This window comes from Heterodontus francisci, unplaced genomic scaffold (genome assembly GCF_036365525.1).
Source record: "Heterodontus francisci isolate sHetFra1 unplaced genomic scaffold, sHetFra1.hap1 HAP1_SCAFFOLD_1107, whole genome shotgun sequence".
Lineage (NCBI taxonomy): Eukaryota > Metazoa > Chordata > Chondrichthyes > Heterodontiformes > Heterodontidae > Heterodontus > Heterodontus francisci.
Window position 1 is genome coordinate 95,095 of NW_027140590.1, and position 18,926 is coordinate 114,020.

Genomic DNA, 18,926 nt, shown 5'->3' on the forward strand with positions numbered 1-18,926 from the left:
CTAAACACTGACCCTCAAACCCCATCAGAATCCCCGCCCTCCCAGCACTGACCTGGCTCCCTGCGTACAACCCGCCCCTTCATTGCCATCACTCCTGTGACCTTCCTGCGAGATGCCTGCTCTGCTCGGAATTCTCTCCACCGTCGCAGCTGGAAGTTAATGAATCGCCACATCATCCAGGCCTGAGTGATGCACATGGTTGTTAGGATACAGAGCCTAGGGCAGGGGAGAGACTAGTAAGCACAGCAAGAGGCCACACTGCTCAGGGAGGAGTCACTGAACACAATATCACCTATAACAGGGGAGATGGAGGGAGGAAGCGACAGGCAACAAGCGATTGAGAGAAAGATAGAGAAAGCCGGCAAAGTATAAAATTGCCCGGGTATGTCCTGTCCACAGGAAGGACAAATCCAATTAGCAGCCCATCAGTCTACTTGCAATCAGCAAAGTGATGGAAGCTTTCAAGCAGCACTTAAACAGCAATAACCTGCTCACCGATGCTTAGCTTGAGTTCCGCCAGGACCATCCAGTTTCAGACCTAATTACAGCCTTGGTCCAACATGGACCAAAGAGCTGAATTCCAGAGGTGAGGTGAGAGTGATGACCCTTAACATCAAGACAACATTTGGCCGAGTATGGCAGCCTAGGCCCAGCCATCTTCAGCTGCTTCATCAATGGCCTTCCCTCCTTCATAAGGTCAGAAGTGGGGATGTTCGCTGATGATTGCACAACGTTCAGCACCATTCGTGACTCCGCAGATACTGAAGCAGTTCGTGTAGAAATGCAGCAAGACCTGGACAATATCCAGGCTTGGGCTGATAAGTGTCATGTAACATTCACGCCACACAAGTGCCAGGCAATGACCATCTCCAACAAGAGAGAATCGAACCATCTCTCCTTGACATTCAACGGAATTACAATCACTGAATGCCCCACTATCAACATCCTGGGGGTAGAGGCCTGCTCAGGTCAGGGAAAAAAACCCAACCCAAACCCAACCGAACCACCGCAGACCCGAGCCCGAATCCCTCCGATTTTTCCCTGACCCGACCCGAACCTACCCCGACTTGACCCAACCATCCCCTTACTTACCTTCGGACTCGGAATCTCCACGAAGCTTCAGCGCATGTGTGATGATGTCACAGTGACGTCACTCACTCACTGCGCATCTTCAGTTTCGTCCCGGACTCCCAGCTCAGGTAAGTTTTTTAATTTCAATACTTACCAGCAGAGCACTTACCGTGTGTCTCCGGCCTGACCCGACCCGACTCGACCTGGACTCGGCCCGACCCGACCCGAGCCGAGCCGAAAAGCCGGACCCTGAAGATGGGCCCGGCCCGACCCAACCTGAACCCAACACGTGTCGTCGGGTAGCAGGCCTCTACCTGGGGTTACCATTGACCAGAAACTTAACTGGACATGTTTGGCACCTTCCATCTGTGAGAAATGATGGGAATGCAGCCTCAAAACTTTGTTGAGATCAGATGAGATCATCTGCTGCACTTCCTCTGATGGCTGAACAAGCTGATTCTAGAAAGGTGAAGTCTGCTGCAAGTGCCACACATGAAGTTGTCCCTTCACAGAATCATAGAATTGTTACAGTACAGAAGGCGGCCATTCGGCCCATTGTGTCCATATCACTTAAATCTCCTCTCAGCCTTCTCCTCCAAAGAAAACAGTCCTAATTTCTCCAATCTATCTTCATAAGTGGAGTTCCTCATCACTGGAACCATTCTCGTGAATCTTTTCTGTACTCTCTCCAATGCCCTCACATCTTTCCTCAAGTGCGGCGCCCAGAACTGGACACAATATTCCAGCTGAGGCCTTATACAAGTTCAACATAACTTCCTTGCTCTTGTACTCTATTCCCCTATTAATAAAGCCCAGGATACTGTATGCTTTATTAACCGCTCTGTCAACCTGTCCTGCCACCTTCAATGACTTATACACATATACACCCAGTTCCCTCTGCTCCTGCACCCACTTTAGAATTGTATCCTTTATTTTATATTGTCTCTCCATGTTCTTCCTACCAAAATGAATCACTTCACATTTCTCTGCATTAAACGTCATCTGCCACCTGTCTGCCCATTCCACCAACTTGTCTATGTCCTTTTGGAGTTCTACACTATCCTCCTCACAGTTCACAATGCTTCCAAATTTCATATCATCTGTAAATTTTGAAATTGTGCCCTGTACACCAAGGTCTAGGTCATTGATATCTATCAGGAAAAGCAAGGGTCCCAACACTGATCCCTGGGGAACTCCACTACAAACCTTCCTCCAGCCTGAAAAACATCCATTAACCACTATTCTTTGTTTCCTGTCACTCAGCCAATTTCATATCCATGTTGCTACCGTCACTTTCATTCCATGAGCTACAAGTTTGCTCACAAGTCTGTTGTGTGACACTGTATCAAATGCCTTTTGAAAGTCCATGTACACATCAACTGCATTGTCCTCATCAACCCTCTCTGTTACCTCCTCAAAAAACTCCAGCAAGTTAGTTAAACTAGTTAGTTAAACTGCAGAGGGAGAGACACGGAGAGAGACGCAGGGACGGAACTCACCGAATGGGGAAGGTATTGAAGATTCCCTTCTCTATGTCGAAGGTCTGATGCTCAACACGGGACAGCCCGAAACCCACGACTAGCACAGTGAGAGTCAGGGTCATTAGACGGGTCACGACAAAGACAACTGCCCAGGCGTTAAAACTGTTGAAAAGAAAAGGAAGCAGTGAACAGAGATGGTTCTAGCGTCACAACCCTGCCCATTCACACCTACTCCTTCTCTCAGTGGGTACCATTCGTCTTAGAGTCAGAAAGTAGTAAGCTCAAGTTCCACTCCAAAGACTTAATGCTGGCTGACACACCCAATGCAGTACTGAGGGTGTGCCGCACTGTCAGATGGTCAGTACCGAGGGAGCGCTGTACTTTTGGAGGTTCAGTACTGAGGGTGTGTTGCACTTTTGGAGGTTCAGTACTGAGGGAGTGTTGCACTGTCGGAGGGTCAGTACTGAGGGAGTGCTGCACTGTCGGAGGGTCAGTACTGAGGGAGTGTTGCACTGTCAGAGGGTCAGTACTGAGGGAGTGCTGCACTGTCAGAGGGTCAGTACTGAGGGAGTGCTGCACTGTCGGAGGGTCAGTACTGAGGGAGTGTTGCACTGTCAGAGGGTCAGTACTGAGGGAGTGCTGCACTGTCGGAGGGTCAGTACTGAGGGAGTGCTGCACTGTCGGAGGGTCAGTACTGAGGGAGTGTTGCACTGTCAGAGGGTCAGTACTGAGGGAGTGCTGCACTGTCGGAGGGTCAGTACTGAGGGAGTGTTGTAGTTTTAGACCAGTGTCCCGGTGTCATAGGGCCAATAGTGTAGATTTTGTGCTAAGGTCCTGGAGTACGGCTCGAACAACCTTCTGGCCGAGAGAGAGACATGAAGAGAGTAACAGCTGCATCGACAGGACTGGCATTTCGAATTCATTGTAAGCAAAGCACTCTGGGATTTGAGAGGCACAACAGGAACATGGGAACAGGATAAGGCCATTCAGCCCTTGAACTGTTCCACCACTGGCCGATTTATCACGGCTGATCCATTGCCCCACATCCTTAAATACTTTTGGAAAACACAAATCTCCGATTTAAAATAAGACCACTGCGATCACCCTGCCCCACTACCAGCACTGTGAATCAGCTCCATAACTCCCTCACACTAGCCCAGGGACCAGCGATTCAGTTCCCAGCACCCATTACCTGACCAACAATCCCCGGCTCTAATGCAGCACAATGACCTCAGACTCACAACTTCTGGTTGTTCTCATCAATGAAGTAAAGTAAGCGTGACATGTGAAACACCAACTCCGCCACACACTGCAGTACCAGCAGCACCATTCCAAGCCGTGTCAAACTACAGAGGAGAAAGACTCAAGTTAGTACCACATTTTCCCAATATTGCCAACCACACTATCACCCTCAGTCCATCACCCTGTTATCCCGCACTCTGACCCTCAGCCGTTCGCCCTACTATCCTGCACTCTGACCCTCAGCCGTTCGCCCGACCATCCTGCACTCTGACCCTCAGCCGTTCGCCCTACTATCCTGCACTCTGACCCTCAGCCCTTCGCCCTACTATCCTGTACTCTGACCCTCAGCCCTTCGCCCTACTAACCTGCACTCTGACCCTCAGCCCTTCGCCCAACTGTCCTGCACTCTGACCCTCAGCCCTTCGCCCTACTATCCTGCACTCTGACCCTCAGCCATTTGCCCAACTATCCTGCACTCTGACCCTCAGCCCTTCGCCCTACTGTCCTGCACTCGGACCATCAGCCCTTCGCCCTACTATCCTGCACTCTGACCCTCAGCCCTTCACCCTATCCTGCACTCTGACCCTCAGCCCTTCGCCCTAATATCCTGCAGTCTGACCCGCAGCCCTTTGCCCTACTATCCTGCACTCTGACCCTCAGCCCTTCGCCCTACTATCCTGCACTCTGACCCTCAGCCCTTCGCCCTACTATCCTGCACTCTGACCCTCAGCCCTTCGCCCTGCTATCCTGCACTCTGACCCTCAGCCCTTCGCCCGACTATCCTGCACTCTGATCCTCAGTCCTTCACCCAACTCTCCTGCACTCTGACCCTTAGCCCATCGCCCTACTCTCCTGCACTCTGACCCTCAGCCCATCGCCCTACTCTCCTGCACTCTGACCCTCAGCCCATCGCCCTACTCTCCTGCACTCTGACCCTCAGCCCTTTGCCCTATTATCCTGCACTCAGACCCTCAGCCCTTCGCCCTACTATACTGCACTCTGACCCTCAGCCTTCGCCCTAATATCCTGCACTCTGACCCTCAGCCCTTCACCATCTCCTGCACTCTGACCCTCAGCCCTTCGCCCTACTATCCAGCACTGACCCTCAGCCCTTCGCCCTACTATCCTGCACTCTGACCCTCAGCCATTTGCCCTACTATCCTGCACTCTGACCCTCAGCCCATCGCCCTCCTCTCCTGCACTCTGACCCTCAGCCCTTCGCCCTACTATCCTGCACTCTGACCCTCAGCCCTTCGCCCGACTATCCTGCACTCTGACCCTGAGCCCTTCGCCCGACTATCCTGCACTCTGACCCTCAGCCCTTCGCCCGACTGACGTGCACTCGGACCCTCAGCCCTTCGCCCTAATATCCATCACTCTGACCCTCAGCCCTTCGCCCTATCCTGCACTCTGACCCTCAGCCCTTCGCCCTACTATCCTGCAATCTGACCCTCAGCCCTTCGCCCTATCCTGCACTCTGACCCTCAGCCCTTTCCCTACTATCCTGCACTCTGACCCTCAGCCCTTTGCCCTACTATCCTGCACTCTGACCCTCAGCCCTTTCCCAACTATCCTGCACTCTGACCCTCAGCCTGTCACCCTATCCTGTACTCTGACCCTCAGCCATTTGCCCTACTATCCTGCACTCTGACCCTCAGCCCTTCGCCCTACTATCCTGCACTCTGACCCTCAGCCCTTCGCCCTACTATCCTGTACTCTGACCCTCAGCCCTTCGCCCTAATATCCTGCAGTCTGACCCGCAGCCCTTTGCCCTACTATCCTGCACTCTGACCCTCAGCCCTTCGCCCTACTATCCTGCACTCTGACCCTCAGCCCTTCGCCCTACTATCCTGCACTCTGACTCTCAGCCCTATCCTGCACTCTGACCCTCAGCCCTTTCCCTACTATCCTGCACTCTGACCCTCAGCCCTTTGCCCTACTATCCTGCACTCTGACCCTCAGCCTTCGCCCTCCTATCCTGCACTCTGACCCTCAGCCCTTCTCCCTACTATCCTGCACTCCGACCCTCAGCCCTTCGCCCTACTGTCCTGCACCGACCCTCAGCCCTTCGCCCTACTGTCCTGCACTCAGACCCTCAGCCCTTCGCCCTACTATCCTGCACTCTGACCCTCAGCCCTTCGCCCTACTATCCTGCACTCTGACCCTCAGCACTTCGACCTACTATCCTGCACTCTGACCCTCAGCCCTTCGCCCTACTATCCTGCACCCAGACCCTCAGCCCTTCGCCCTACTATCCTGCACTCTGACCCTCACCCCTTCGCCCCACTATCCTGCACTCTGACCCTCAGCCTTCGCCCTACTATCCTGCACTCTGACCCTCAGCCCGTCAACCTATCCTGCACTCTGACCCTCAGCCCTTCGCCCTATTATCCTGCACTTTGACCCTCAGTCCGTCAACCTATCCTGCACTCTGACCCTCAGCCCTTCGCCCTACTATCCTGCACTCTGACCCTCAGCCCTTCGCCCTACTATCCTGCACCCAGACCCTCAGCCCTTTGCCCTACTATCCTGCACTCTGACCCTCAGCCCTTCGCCCTACTATCCTGCATTCTGACCCTCATCCCATCGCCCCACTATCCTGCACTCTGACCCTCAGCCCTTCGCCCTACTATCCTGCACTCTGACCCTCAGCCCTTCGCCCCATCCTGCACTCTGACCCTCAGCCCTTCGCCCTACTGTCCTGCACTCGGACCCTCAGCCCTTCGCCCTACTATCCTGTACTCTGACCCGCAGCCCTTTGCCCTACTATCCTGCACTCTGACCCTCAGCCCTTCGCCCTACTAACCTGCACTCTGACCCTCAGCCCTTCGCCCTACTATCCTGCACTCTGACCCTCAGCCCTTCGCCCTGCTATCCTGCACTCTGACCCTCAGCCCTTCGCCCTACTATCCTGCACTCTGACCCTCAGCCCTTCACCCTACTCTCCTGCACTCTGACCCTCAGCCCATCGCCCTACTCTCCTGCACTCTAACCCTCAGCCCATCGCCCTACTCTCCTGCACTCTGACCCTCAGCCCATCGCCCTACTCTCCTGCACTCTGACCCTCAGCCCTTCGCCCTGCTATCCTGCACTCTGACCCTCAGCCCTTCGCCCGACTATCCTGCACTCTGATCCTCAGTCCTTCACCCTACTCTCCTGCACTCTGACCCTTAGCCCATCGCCCTACTCTCCTGCACTCTGACCCTCAGCCCATCGCCCTACTCTCCTGCACTCTGACCCTCAGCCCATCGCCCTACTCTCCTGCACTCTGACCCTCAGCCCTTTGCCCTATTATCCTGCACTCGGACCCTCAGCCCTTCGCCCTACTATACTGCACTCTGACCCTCAGCCTTCGCCCTAATATCCTGCACTCTGACCCTCAGCCCTTCACCATCTCCTGCACTCTGACCCTCAGCCCTTCGCCCTACTATCCAGCACTGACCCTCAGCCCTTCGCCCTACTATCCTGCACTCTGACCCTCAGCCATTTGCCCTACTATCCTGCACTCTGACCCTCAGCCCATCGCCCTCCTCTCCTGCACTCTGACCCTCAGCCCTTCGCCCTACTATCCTGCACTCTGACCCTCAGCCCTTCGCCCGACTATCCTGCACTCTGACCCTGAGCCCTTCGCCCGACTATCCTGCACTCTGACCCTCAGCCCTGCGCCCGACTGACCTGCACTCGGACCCTCAGCCCTTCGCCCTAATATCCATCACTCTGACCCTCAGCCCTTCACCCTATCCTGCACTCTGACCCTCAGCCCTTCGCCCTACTATCCTGCACTCTGACCCTCAGCCCTTCGCCCGATCCCGCACTCTGACCCTCAGCCCTATACTGCACTCTGACCCTCAGCCCTTTCCCTACTATCCTGCACTCTGACCCTCAGCCCTTTGCCCTACTATCCTGCACTCTGACCCTCAGCCCTTTCCCAACTATCCTGCACTCTGACCCTCAGCCTGTCACCCTATCCTGCACTCTGACCCTCAGCCATTTGCCCTACTATCCTGCACTCTGACCCTCAGCCCTTCGCCCTACTATCCTGCACTCTGACCCTCAGCCCTTCGCCCTACTATCCTGCACTCTGACCCTCAGCCCTTCGCCCTACTATCCTGCACTCTGACTCTCAGCCCTATCCTGCACTCTGACCCTCAGCCCTTTCCCTACTATCCTGCACTCTGACCCTCAGCCTTCGCCCTCCTATCCTGCACTCTGACCCTCAGCCCTTCTCCCTACTATCCTGCACTCCGACCCTCAGCCCTTCGCCCTACTGTCCTGCACCGACCCTCAGCCCTTCGCCCTACTGTCCTGCACTCAGACCCTCAGCCCTTCGCCCTACTATCCTGCACTCTGACCCTCAGCCCTTCGCCCTACTATCCTGCACTCTGACCCTCAGCACTTCGCCCTACTATCCTGCACTCTGACCCTCAGCCCTTCGCCCTACTATCCTGCACCCAGACCCTCAGCCCTTCGCCCTACTATCCTGCACTCTGACCCTCAGCCCTTCGCCCCACTATCCTGCACTTTGACCCTCAGCCTTCGCCCTACTATCCTGCACTCTGACCCTCAGCCCGTCACCCTATCCTGCACTCTGACCCTCAGCCCTTCGCCCTATTATCCTGCACTTTGACCCTCAGTCCGTCAACCTATCCTGCACTCTGACCCTCAGCCCTTCGCCCTACTATCCTGCATTCTGACCCTCATCCCATCGCCCCACTATCCTGCACTCTGACCCTCAGCCCTTCGCCCTACTATCCTGCACTCTGACCCTCAGCACTTCGCCCCATCCTGCACTCTGACCCTCAGCCCTTCGCCCTACTGTCCTGCACTCGGACCCTCAGCCCTTCGCCCTACTATCCTGTACTCTGACCCTCAGCCCTTCGCCCTAATATCCTGCAGTCTGACCCGCAGCCCTTTGCCCTACTATCCTGCACTCTGACCCTCAGCCCTTCGCCCTACTAACCTGCACTCTGACCCTCAGCCCTTCGCCCTACTATCCTGCACTCTGACCCTCAGCCCTTCGCCCTGCTATCCTGCACTCTGACCCTCAGCCCTTCGCCCTACTATCCTGCACTCTGACCCTCAGCCCTTCACCCTACTCTCCTGCACTCTGACCCTCAGCCCATCGCCCTACTCTCCTGCACTCTGACCCTCAGCCCATCGCCCTACTCTCCTGCACTCTGACCCTCAGCCCATCGCCCTACTCTCCTGCACTCTGACCCTCAGCCCTTTGCCCTATTATCCTGCACTCGGACCCTCAGCCCTTCGCCCTACTATCCTGCACTCTGACCCTCAGCCCTTCGCCCGATCCCGCACTCTGACCCTCAGCCCTATCCTGCACTCTGACCCTCAGCCCTTTCCCTACTATCCTGCACTCTGACCCTCAGCCCTTTGCCCTACTATCCTGCACTCTGACCCTCAGCCTTCGCCCTCCTATCCACTCTGACCCTCAGCCCTTCGCCCTACTATCCTGCACTCTGACTCTCAGCCCTATCCTGCACTCTGACCCTCAGCCCTTTCCCTACTATCCTGCACTCTGACCCTCAGCCCTTTGCCCTACTATCCTGCACTCTGACCCTCAGCCTTCGCCCTCCTATCCTGCCCTCTGACCCTCAGCCCTTCTCCCTACTATCCTGCACTCCGACCCTCAGCCCTTCGCCCTACTGTCCTGCACTCCGACCCTCAGCCCTTCGCCCTACTATCCTGCACTCTGACCCTCAGCCCTTCGCCCTACTATCCTGCACCCAGACCCTCAGCCCTTCGCCCGACTATCCTGCACTCTGACCCTCAGCCCTTCGCCCCACTATCCTGCACTTTGACCCTCAGCCTTCGCCCTACTATCCTGCACTCTGACCCTCAGCCCGTCAACCTATCCTGCACTCTGACCCTCAGCCCTTCGCCCTACTATCCTGCACTCTGACCCTCAGCCCTTCGCCCTACTATCCTGCACTCTGACCCTCAGCCCGTCAAACTATCCTGCACTCTGACCCTCAGCCCTTCGCCCTACTATCCTGCACTCTGACGCTCAGCCCTTCGCCCCATCCTGCACTCTGACCCTCAGCACTTCGCCCTACTATCCAGCACTCTGACCCTCAGCCCTTCGCCCTACTATCCTGCACTCTGACCCTCAGCCTTCGCCCTACTATCCTGCACTCTGACCCTCAGCCCTTCGCCCTACTATCCTGCACTCTGACCCTCAGCACTTCACCCTACTCTCCTGCACTCTGACCCTCAGCCCATCGCCCTACTCTCCTGCACTCTGACCCTCAGCCCTTTGCCCTATTATCCTGCACTCGGACCCTCAGCCCTTCGCCCTACTATCCTGCACTCTGACCCTCAGTCCTTCACCCTACTCTCCTGCACTCTGACCCTCAGCCCATCGCCCTACTCTCCTGCACTCTGACCCTCAGCCCTTTGCCCTATTATCCTGCACTCGGACCCTCAGCCCTTCGCCCTACTATCCAGCACTCTGACCCTCAGCCATTTGCCCTACTATCCTGCACTCTGACCCTCAGCCCGTCACCCTATCCTGCACTCTAACCCTCAGCCCATCGCCCTACTCTCCTGCACTCTGACCCTCAGCCCATCGCCCTACTCTCCTGCACTCTGACCCTCAGCCCTTTGCTCTACTTTCCTGCACTCTGACCCTCAGCCCTTCGCCCTACTATCCTGCACTCTGACCCTCAGCCCTTCGCCCTACTATCCTGCACTCTGACCCTCAGCCCTTCGCCCTACTGTCCTGCACTCGGACCCTCAGCCCTTCGCCCTACTATCCTGCACTCTGACCCTCAGCCCTTCACCCTATCCTGCACTCTGACCCTCAGCCCTTCGCCCTGCTATCCTGCACTCTGACCCTCAGCCCTTCACCCGATCCTGCACTCTGACCCTCAGCCCTTTCCCTACTATCCTGCACTCTGACCCTCAGCCCTTCACCCTACTCTCCTGCACTCTGACCCTCAGCCCATCGCCCTACTCTCCTGCACTCTGACCCTCAGCCCTTTGCCCTATTATCCTGCACTCGGACCCTCAGCCCTTCGCCCTACTATCCTGCACTCTGACCCTCAGCCCTTCGCCCTACTATCCTGCACTCTGACCCTCAGCCCTATCCTGCACTCTGACCCTCAGCCCTTTCCCTACTATCCTGCACTCTGACCCTCAGCCCTTTGCCCTACTATCCTGCACTCTGGCCCTCAGCCTTCGCCCTCCCATCCACTCTGACCCTCAGCCCTTCGCCCTACTATCCTGCACTCTGACTCTCAGCCCTATCCTGCACTCTGACCCTCAGCCCTTTCCCTACTATCCTGCACTCTGACCCTCAGCCCTTTGCCCTCCTATCCTGCACTCTGACCCTCAGCCCTTCTCCCTACTATCCTGCACTCCGACCCTCAGCCCTTCGCCCTACTGTCCTGCACTCCGACCCTCAGCCCTTCGCCCTACTGTCCTGCACTCAGACCCTCAGCCCTTCGCCCTACTATCCTGCACTCTGACCCTCAGCACTTCGCCCTACTATCCTGCACTCTGACCCTCAGCCCTTCGCCCTACTATCCTGCACCCAGACCCTCAGCCCTTCGCCCTACTATCCTGCACTCTGACCCTCAGCCCTTCGCCCCACTATCCTGCACTTTGACCCTCAGCCTTCGCCCTACTATCCTGCACTCTGACCCTCAGCCCGTCAACCTATCCTGCACTCTGACCCTCAGCCCTTCGCGCTACTTTCCTGCACTCTGACCCTCAGCCCTTCGCCCTACTATCCTGCACTCTGACCCTCAGCCCTTCGCCCTACTATCCTGCACTCTGACCCTCAGCCCTTCGCCCTACTGTCCTGCACTCGGACCCTCAGCCCTTCGCCCTACTATCCTGCACTCTGACCCTCAGCCCTTCACCCTATCCTGCACTCTGACCCTCAGCCCTTCACCCGATCCTGCACTCTGACCCTCAGCCCTTTCCCTACTATCCTGCACTCTGACCCTCAGCCCTTCACCCTACTCTCCTGCACTCTGACCATCAGCCCATCGCCCTACTCTCCTGCACTCTGACCCTCAGCCCTTTGCCCTATTATCCTGCACTCGGACCCTCAGCCCTTCGCCCTACTATCCTGCACTCTGACCCTCAGCCCTTCGCCCTACTATCCTGCACTCTGACCCTCAGCCCTATCCTGCACTCTGACCCTCAGCCCTTTCCCTACTATCCTGCACTCTGACCCTCAGCCCTTTGCCCTACTATCCTGCACTCTGACCCTCAGCCTTCGCCCTCCCATCCACTCTGACCCTCAGCCCTTCGCCCTACTATCCTGCACTCTGACTCTCAGCCCTATCCTGCACTCTGACCCTCAGCCCTTTCCCTACTATCCTGCACTCTGACCCTCAGCCCTTTGCCCTACTATCCTGCACTCTGACCCTCAGCCTTCGCCCTCCTATCCTGCACTCTGACCCTCAGCCCTTCTCCCTACTATCCTGCACTCCGACCCTCAGCCCTTCGCCCTACTGTCCTGCACTCCGACCCTCAGCCCTTCGCCCTACTGTCCTGCACTCAGACCCTCAGCCCTTCGCCCTACTGTCCTGCACTCAGACCCTCAGCACTTCGCCCTACTATCCTGCACTCTGACCCTCAGCCCTTCGCCCTACAATCCTGCACCCAGACCCTCAGCCCTTCGCCCTACTATCCTGCACTCTGACCCTCAGCCCTTCGCCCCACTATCCTGCACTTTGACCCTCAGCCTTCGCCCTACTATCCTGCACTCTGACCCTCAGCCCGTCAACCTATCCTGCACTCTGACCCTCAGCCCTTCGCCCTATTATCCTGCACTTTGACCCTCAGTCCGTCAACCTATCCTGCACTCTGACCCTCAGCCCGTCAACCTACCTGCACTCTGACCCTCAGCCCTTCGCCCTACTATCCTGCATTCTGACCCTCATCCCATCGCCCCACTATCCTGCACTCTGACCCTCAGCCCTTCGCCCTACTATCCTGCACTCTGACCCTCAGCCCTTCGCCCCATCCTGCACTCTGACCCTCAGCCCTTCGCCCTACTGTCCTGCACTCGGACCCTCAGCCCTTCGCCCTACTATCCTGTACTCTGACCCTCAGCCCTTCGCCCTAATATCCTGCAGTCTGACCCGCAGCCCTTCGCCCTACTATCCTGCACTCTGACCCTCAGCCCTTCGCCCTACTATCCTGCACTCTGACCCTCAGCCCTTCGCACTACTATCCTGCACTCTGACCCTCAGCCCTTCGCCCTGCTATCCTGCACTCTGACCCTCAGCCCTTCGCCCTACTATCCTGCACTCTGACCCTCAGCCCTTCACCCTACTCTCCTGCACTCTGACCCTCAGCCCATCGCCCTACTCTCCTGCACTCTGACCCTCAGCCCATCGCCCTACTCTCCTGCACTCTGACCCTCAGCCCATCGCCCTACTCTCCTGCACTCTGACCCTCAGCCCTTTGCCCTATTATCCTGCACTCGGACCCTCAGCCCTTCGCCCTACTATCCTGCACTCTGACCCTCAGCCCTTCGCCCGATCCCGCACTCTGACCCTCAGCCCTATCCTGCACTCTGACCCTCAGCCCTATACTGCACTCTGACCCTCAGCCCTTTCCCTACTATCCTGCACTCTGACCCTCAGCCCTTTGCCCTACTATCCTGCACTCTGACCCTCAGCCTTCGCCCTCCTATCCACTCTGACCCTCAGCCCTTCGCCCTACTGTCCTGCACTCGGACCCTCAGCCCTTCGCCCTACTATCCTGCACTCTGACCCTCAGCCCTTCACCCTATCCTGCACTCTGACCCTCAGCCCTTCGCCCTGCTATCCTGCACTCTGACCCTCAGCCCTTCACCCGATCCTGCACTCTGACCCTCAGCCCTTTCCCTACTATCCTGCACTCTGACCCTCAGCCCTTCACCCTACTCTCCTGCACTCTGACCCTCAGCCCATCGCCCTACTCTCCTGCACTCTGACCCTCAGCCCATCGCCCTACTCTCCTGCACTCTGACTCTCAGCCCATCGCCCTACTCTCCTGCACTCTGACCCTCAGCCCTTTGCCCTATTATCCTGCACTCGGACCCTCAGCCCTTCGCCCTACTATCCTGCACTCTGACCCTCAGCCCTTCGCCCTACTATCCTGCACTCTGACCCTCAGCCCTATCCTGCACTCTGACCCTCAGCCCTTTCCCTACTATCCTGCACTCTGACCCTCAGCCCTTTGCCCTACTATCCTGCACTCTGACCCTCAGCCTTCGCCCTCCCATCCACTCTGACCCTCAGCCCTTCGCCCTACTATCCTGCACTCTGACTCTCAGCCCTATCCTGCACTCTGACCCTCAGCCCTTTCCCTACTATCCTGCACTCTGACCCTCAGCCCTTTGCCCTACTATCCTGCACTCTGACCCTCAGCCTTCGCCCTCCTATCCTGCACTCTGACCCTCAGCCCTTCTCCCTACTATCCTGCACTCCGACCCTCAGCCCTTCGCCCTACTGTCCTGCACTCCGACCCTCAGCCCTTCGCCCTACTGTCCTGCACTCAGACCCTCAGCCCTTCGCCCTACTATCCTGCACTCTGACCCTCAGCACTTCGCCCTACTATCCTGCACTCTGACCCTCAGCCCTTCGCCCTACTATCCTGCACCCAGACCCTCAGCCCTTCGCCCTACTATCCTGCACTCTGACCCTCAGCCCTTCGCCCCACTATCCTGCACTTTGACCCTCAGCCTTCGCCCTACTATCCTGCACTCTGACCCTCAGCCCGTCAACCTATCCTGCACTCTGACCCTCAGCCCTTCGCCCTATTATCCTGCACTTTGACCCTCAGTCCGTCAACCTATCCTGCACTCTGACCCTCAGCCCGTCAACCTATCCTGCACTCTGACCCTCAGCCCTTCGCCCTACTATCCTGCATTCTGACCCTCATCCCATCGCCCCACTATCCTGCACTCTGACCCTCAGCCCTTCGCCCTACTATCCTGCACTCTGACCCTCAGCCCTTCGCCCCATCCTGCACTCTGACCCTCAGCCCTTCGCCCTACTGTCCTGCACTCGGACCCTCAGCCCTTCGCCCTACTATCCTGTACTCTGACCCTCAGCCCTTCGCCCTAATATCCTGCAGTCTGACCCGCAGCCCTTCGCCCTACTATCCTGCACTCTGACCCTCAGCCCTTCGCCCTACTATCCTGCACTCTGACCCTCAGCCCTTCGCACTACTATCCTGCACTCTGACCCTCAGCCCTTCGCCCTACTATCCTGTACTCTGACCCTCAGCCCTTCGCCCTAATATCCTGCAGTCTGACCCGCAGCCCTTCGCCCTACTATCCTGCACTCTGACCCTCAGCCCTTCGCCCTACTATCCTGCACTCTGACCCTCAGCCCTTCGCACTACTATCCTGCACTCTGACCCTCAGCCCTTCGCCCTGCTATCCTGCACTCTGACCCTCAGCCCTTCGCCCTACTATCCTGCACTCTGACCCTCAGCCCTTCACCCTACTCTCCTGCACTCTGACCCTCAGCCCATCGCCCTACTCTCCTGCACTCTGACCCTCAGCCCATCGCCCTACTCTCCTGCACTCTGACCCTCAGCCCATCGCCCTACTCTCCTGCACTCTGACCCTCAGCCCTTTGCCCTATTATCCTGCACTCGGACCCTCAGCCCTTCGCCCTACTATCCTGCACTCTGACCCTCAGCCCTTCGCCCGATCCCGCACTCTGACCCTCAGCCCTATCCTGCACTCTGACCCTCAGCCCTATACTGCACTCTGACCCTCAGCCCTTTCCCTACTATCCTGCACTCTGACCCTCAGCCCTTTGCCCTACTATCCTGCACTCTGACCCTCAGCCTTCGCCCTCCTATCCACTCTGACCCTCAGCCCTTCGCCCTACTGTCCTGCACTCGGACCCTCAGCCCTTCGCCCTACTATCCTGCACTCTGACCCTCAGCCCTTCACCCTATCCTGCACTCTGACCCTCAGCCCTTCGCCCTGCTATCCTGCACTCTGACCCTCAGCCCTTCACCCGATCCTGCACTCTGACCCTCAGCCCTTTCCCTACTATCCTGCACTCTGACCCTCAGCCCTTCACCCTACTCTCCTGCACTCTGACCCTCAGCCCATCGCCCTACTCTCCTGCACTCTGACCCTCAGCCCATCGCCCTACTCTCCTGCACTCTGACTCTCAGCCCATCGCCCTACTCTCCTGCACTCTGACCCTCAGCCCTTTGCCCTATTATCCTGCACTCGGACCCTCAGCCCTTCGCCCTACTATCCTGCACTCTGACCCTCAGCCCTTCGCCCTACTATCCTGCACTCTGACCCTCAGCCCTATCCTGCACTCTGACCCTCAGCCCTTTCCCTACTATCCTGCACTCTGACCCTCAGCCCTTTGCCCTACTATCCTGCACTCTGACCCTCAGCCTTCGCCCTCCCATCCACTCTGACCCTCAGCCCTTCGCCCTACTATCCTGCACTCTGACTCTCAGCCCTATCCTGCACTCTGACCCTCAGCCCTTTCCCTACTATCCTGCACTCTGACCCTCAGCCCTTTGCCCTACTATCCTGCACTCTGACCCTCAGCCTTCGCCCTCCTATCCTGCACTCTGACCCTCAGCCCTTCTCCCTACTATCCTGCACTCCGACCCTCAGCCCTTCGCCCTACTGTCCTGCACTCCGACCCTCAGCCCTTCGCCCTACTGTCCTGCACTCAGACCCTCAGCCCTTCGCCCTACTATCCTGCACTCTGACCCTCAGCACTTCGCCCTACTATCCTGCACTCTGACCCTCAGCCCTTCGCCCTACTATCCTGCACCCAGACCCTCAGCCCTTCGCCCTACTATCCTGCACTCTGACCCTCAGCCCTTCGCCCCACTATCCTGCACTTTGACCCTCAGCCTTCGCCCTACTATCCTGCACTCTGACCCTCAGCCCGTCAACCTATCCTGCACTCTGACCCTCAGCCCTTCGCCCTATTATCCTGCACTTTGACCCTCAGTCCGTCAACCTATCCTGCACTCTGACCCTCAGCCCGTCAACCTATCCTGCACTCTGACCCTCAGCCCTTCGCCCTACTATCCTGCATTCTGACCCTCATCCCATCGCCCCACTATCCTGCACTCTGACCCTCAGCCCTTCGCCCTACTATCCTGCACTCTGACCCTCAGCCCTTCGCCCCATCCTGCACTCTGACCCTCAGCCCTTCGCCCTACTGTCCTGCACTCGGACCCTCAGCCCTTCGCCCTACTATCCTGTACTCTGACCCTCAGCCCTTCGCCCTAATATCCTGCAGTCTGACCCGCAGCCCTTCGCCCTACTATCCTGCACTCTGACCCTCAGCCCTTCGCCCTACTATCCTGCACTCTGACCCTCAGCCCTTCGCACTACTATCCTGCACTCTGACCCTCAGCCCTTCGCCCTGCTATCCTGCACTCTGACCCTCAGCCCTTCGCCCTACTATCCTGCACTCTGACCCTCAGCCCTTCACCCTACTCTCCTGCACTCTGACCCTCAGCCCATCGCCCTACTCTCCTGCACTCTGACCCTCAGCCCATCGCCCTACTCTCCTGCACTCTGACCCTCAGCCCATCGCCCTACTCTCCTGCACTCTGACCCTCAGCCCTTTGCCCTATTATCCTGCACTCGGACCCTCAGCCCTTCGCCCTACTATCCTGCACTCTGACCCTCAGCCCTTCGCCCGATCCCGCACTCTGACCCTCAGCCCTATCCTGCACTCTGACCCTCAGCCCTATACTGCACTCTGACCCTCAGCCCTTTCCCTACTATCCTGCACTCTGACCCTCAGCCCTTTGCCCTACTATCCTGCACTCTGACCCTCAGCCTTCGCCCTCCTATCCACTCTGACCCTCAGCACTTCGCCCTACTGTCCTGCACTCGGACCCTCAGCCCTTCGCCCTACTATCCTGCACTCTGACCCTCAGCCCTTCACCCTATCCTGCACTCTGACCCTCAGCCCTTCGCCCTGCTATCCTGCACTCTGACCCTCAGCCCTTCACCCGATCCTGCACTCTGACCCTCAGCCCTTTCCCTACTATCCTGCACTCTGACCCTCAGCCCTTCACCCTACTCTCCTGCACTCTGACCCTCAGCCCATCGCCCTACTCTCCTGCACTCTGACCCTCAGCCCATCGCCCTACTCTCCTGCACTCTGACTCTCAGCCCATCGCCCTACTCTCCTGCACTCTGACCCTCAGCCCTTTGCCCTATTATCCTGCACTCGGACCCTCAGCCCTTCGCCCTACTATCCTGCACTCTGACCCTCAGCCCTTCGCCCTACTATCCTGCACTCTGACCCTCAGCCCTATCCTGCACTCTGACCCTCAGCCCTTTCCCTACTATCCTGCACTCTGACCCTCAGCCCTTTGCCCTACTATCCTGCACTCTGACCCTCAGCCTTCGCCCTCCCATCCACTCTGACCCTCAGCCCTTCGCCCTACTATCCTGCACTCTGACTCTCAGCCCTATCCTGCACTCTGACCCTCAGCCCTTTCCCTACTATCCTGCACTCTGACCCTCAGCCCTTTGCCCTACTATCCTGCACTCTGACCCTCAGCCTTCGCCCTCCTATCCTGCACTCTGACCCTCAGCCCTTCTCCCTACTATCCTGCACTCCGACCCTCAGCCCTTCGCCCTACTGTCCTGCACTCCGACCCTCAGCCCTTCGCCCTACTGTCCTGCACTCAGACCCTCAGCCCTTCGCCCTACTATCCTGCACTCTGACCCTCAGCACTTCGCCCTACTATCCTGCACTCTGACCCTCAGCCCTTCGCCCTACTATCCTGCACCCAGACCCTCAGCCCTTCGCCCTACTATCCTGCACTCTGACCCTCAGCCCTTCGCCCCACTATCCTGCACTTTGACCCTCAGCCTTCGCCCTACTATCCTGCACTCTGACCCTCAGCCCGTCAACCTATCCTGCACTCTGACCCTCAGCCCTTCGCCCTATTATCCTGCACTTTGACCCTCAGTCCGTCAACCTATCCTGCACTCTGACCCTCAGCCCGTCAACCTATCCTGCACTCTGACCCTCAGCCCTTCGCCCTACTATCCTGCATTCTGACCCTCATCCCATCGCCCCACTATCCTGCACTCTGACCCTCAGCCCTTCGCCCTACTATCCTGCACTCTGACCCTCAGCCCTT

General features: G+C 57.7%; 1 protein-coding gene across 1 annotated transcript in view; it reads right to left on the minus strand.

The window, feature by feature from the left end:
* LOC137360203 (translocating chain-associated membrane protein 2-like) overlaps positions 1-18,926 on the minus strand; it is a gene marked incomplete at its 5' end in the record, with an annotated part of 65,432 nt that overhangs the window by 1,302 nt on the left and 45,204 nt on the right. Inside the window, 3 exons of the mRNA XM_068025741.1 lie at positions 53-216; positions 2,571-2,714; positions 3,794-3,898. Of these exons, the coding sequence (XP_067881842.1) occupies positions 53-216; positions 2,571-2,714; positions 3,794-3,898 (413 nt within the window). The remainder of the gene's footprint in view (positions 1-52; positions 217-2,570; positions 2,715-3,793; positions 3,899-18,926) is intronic.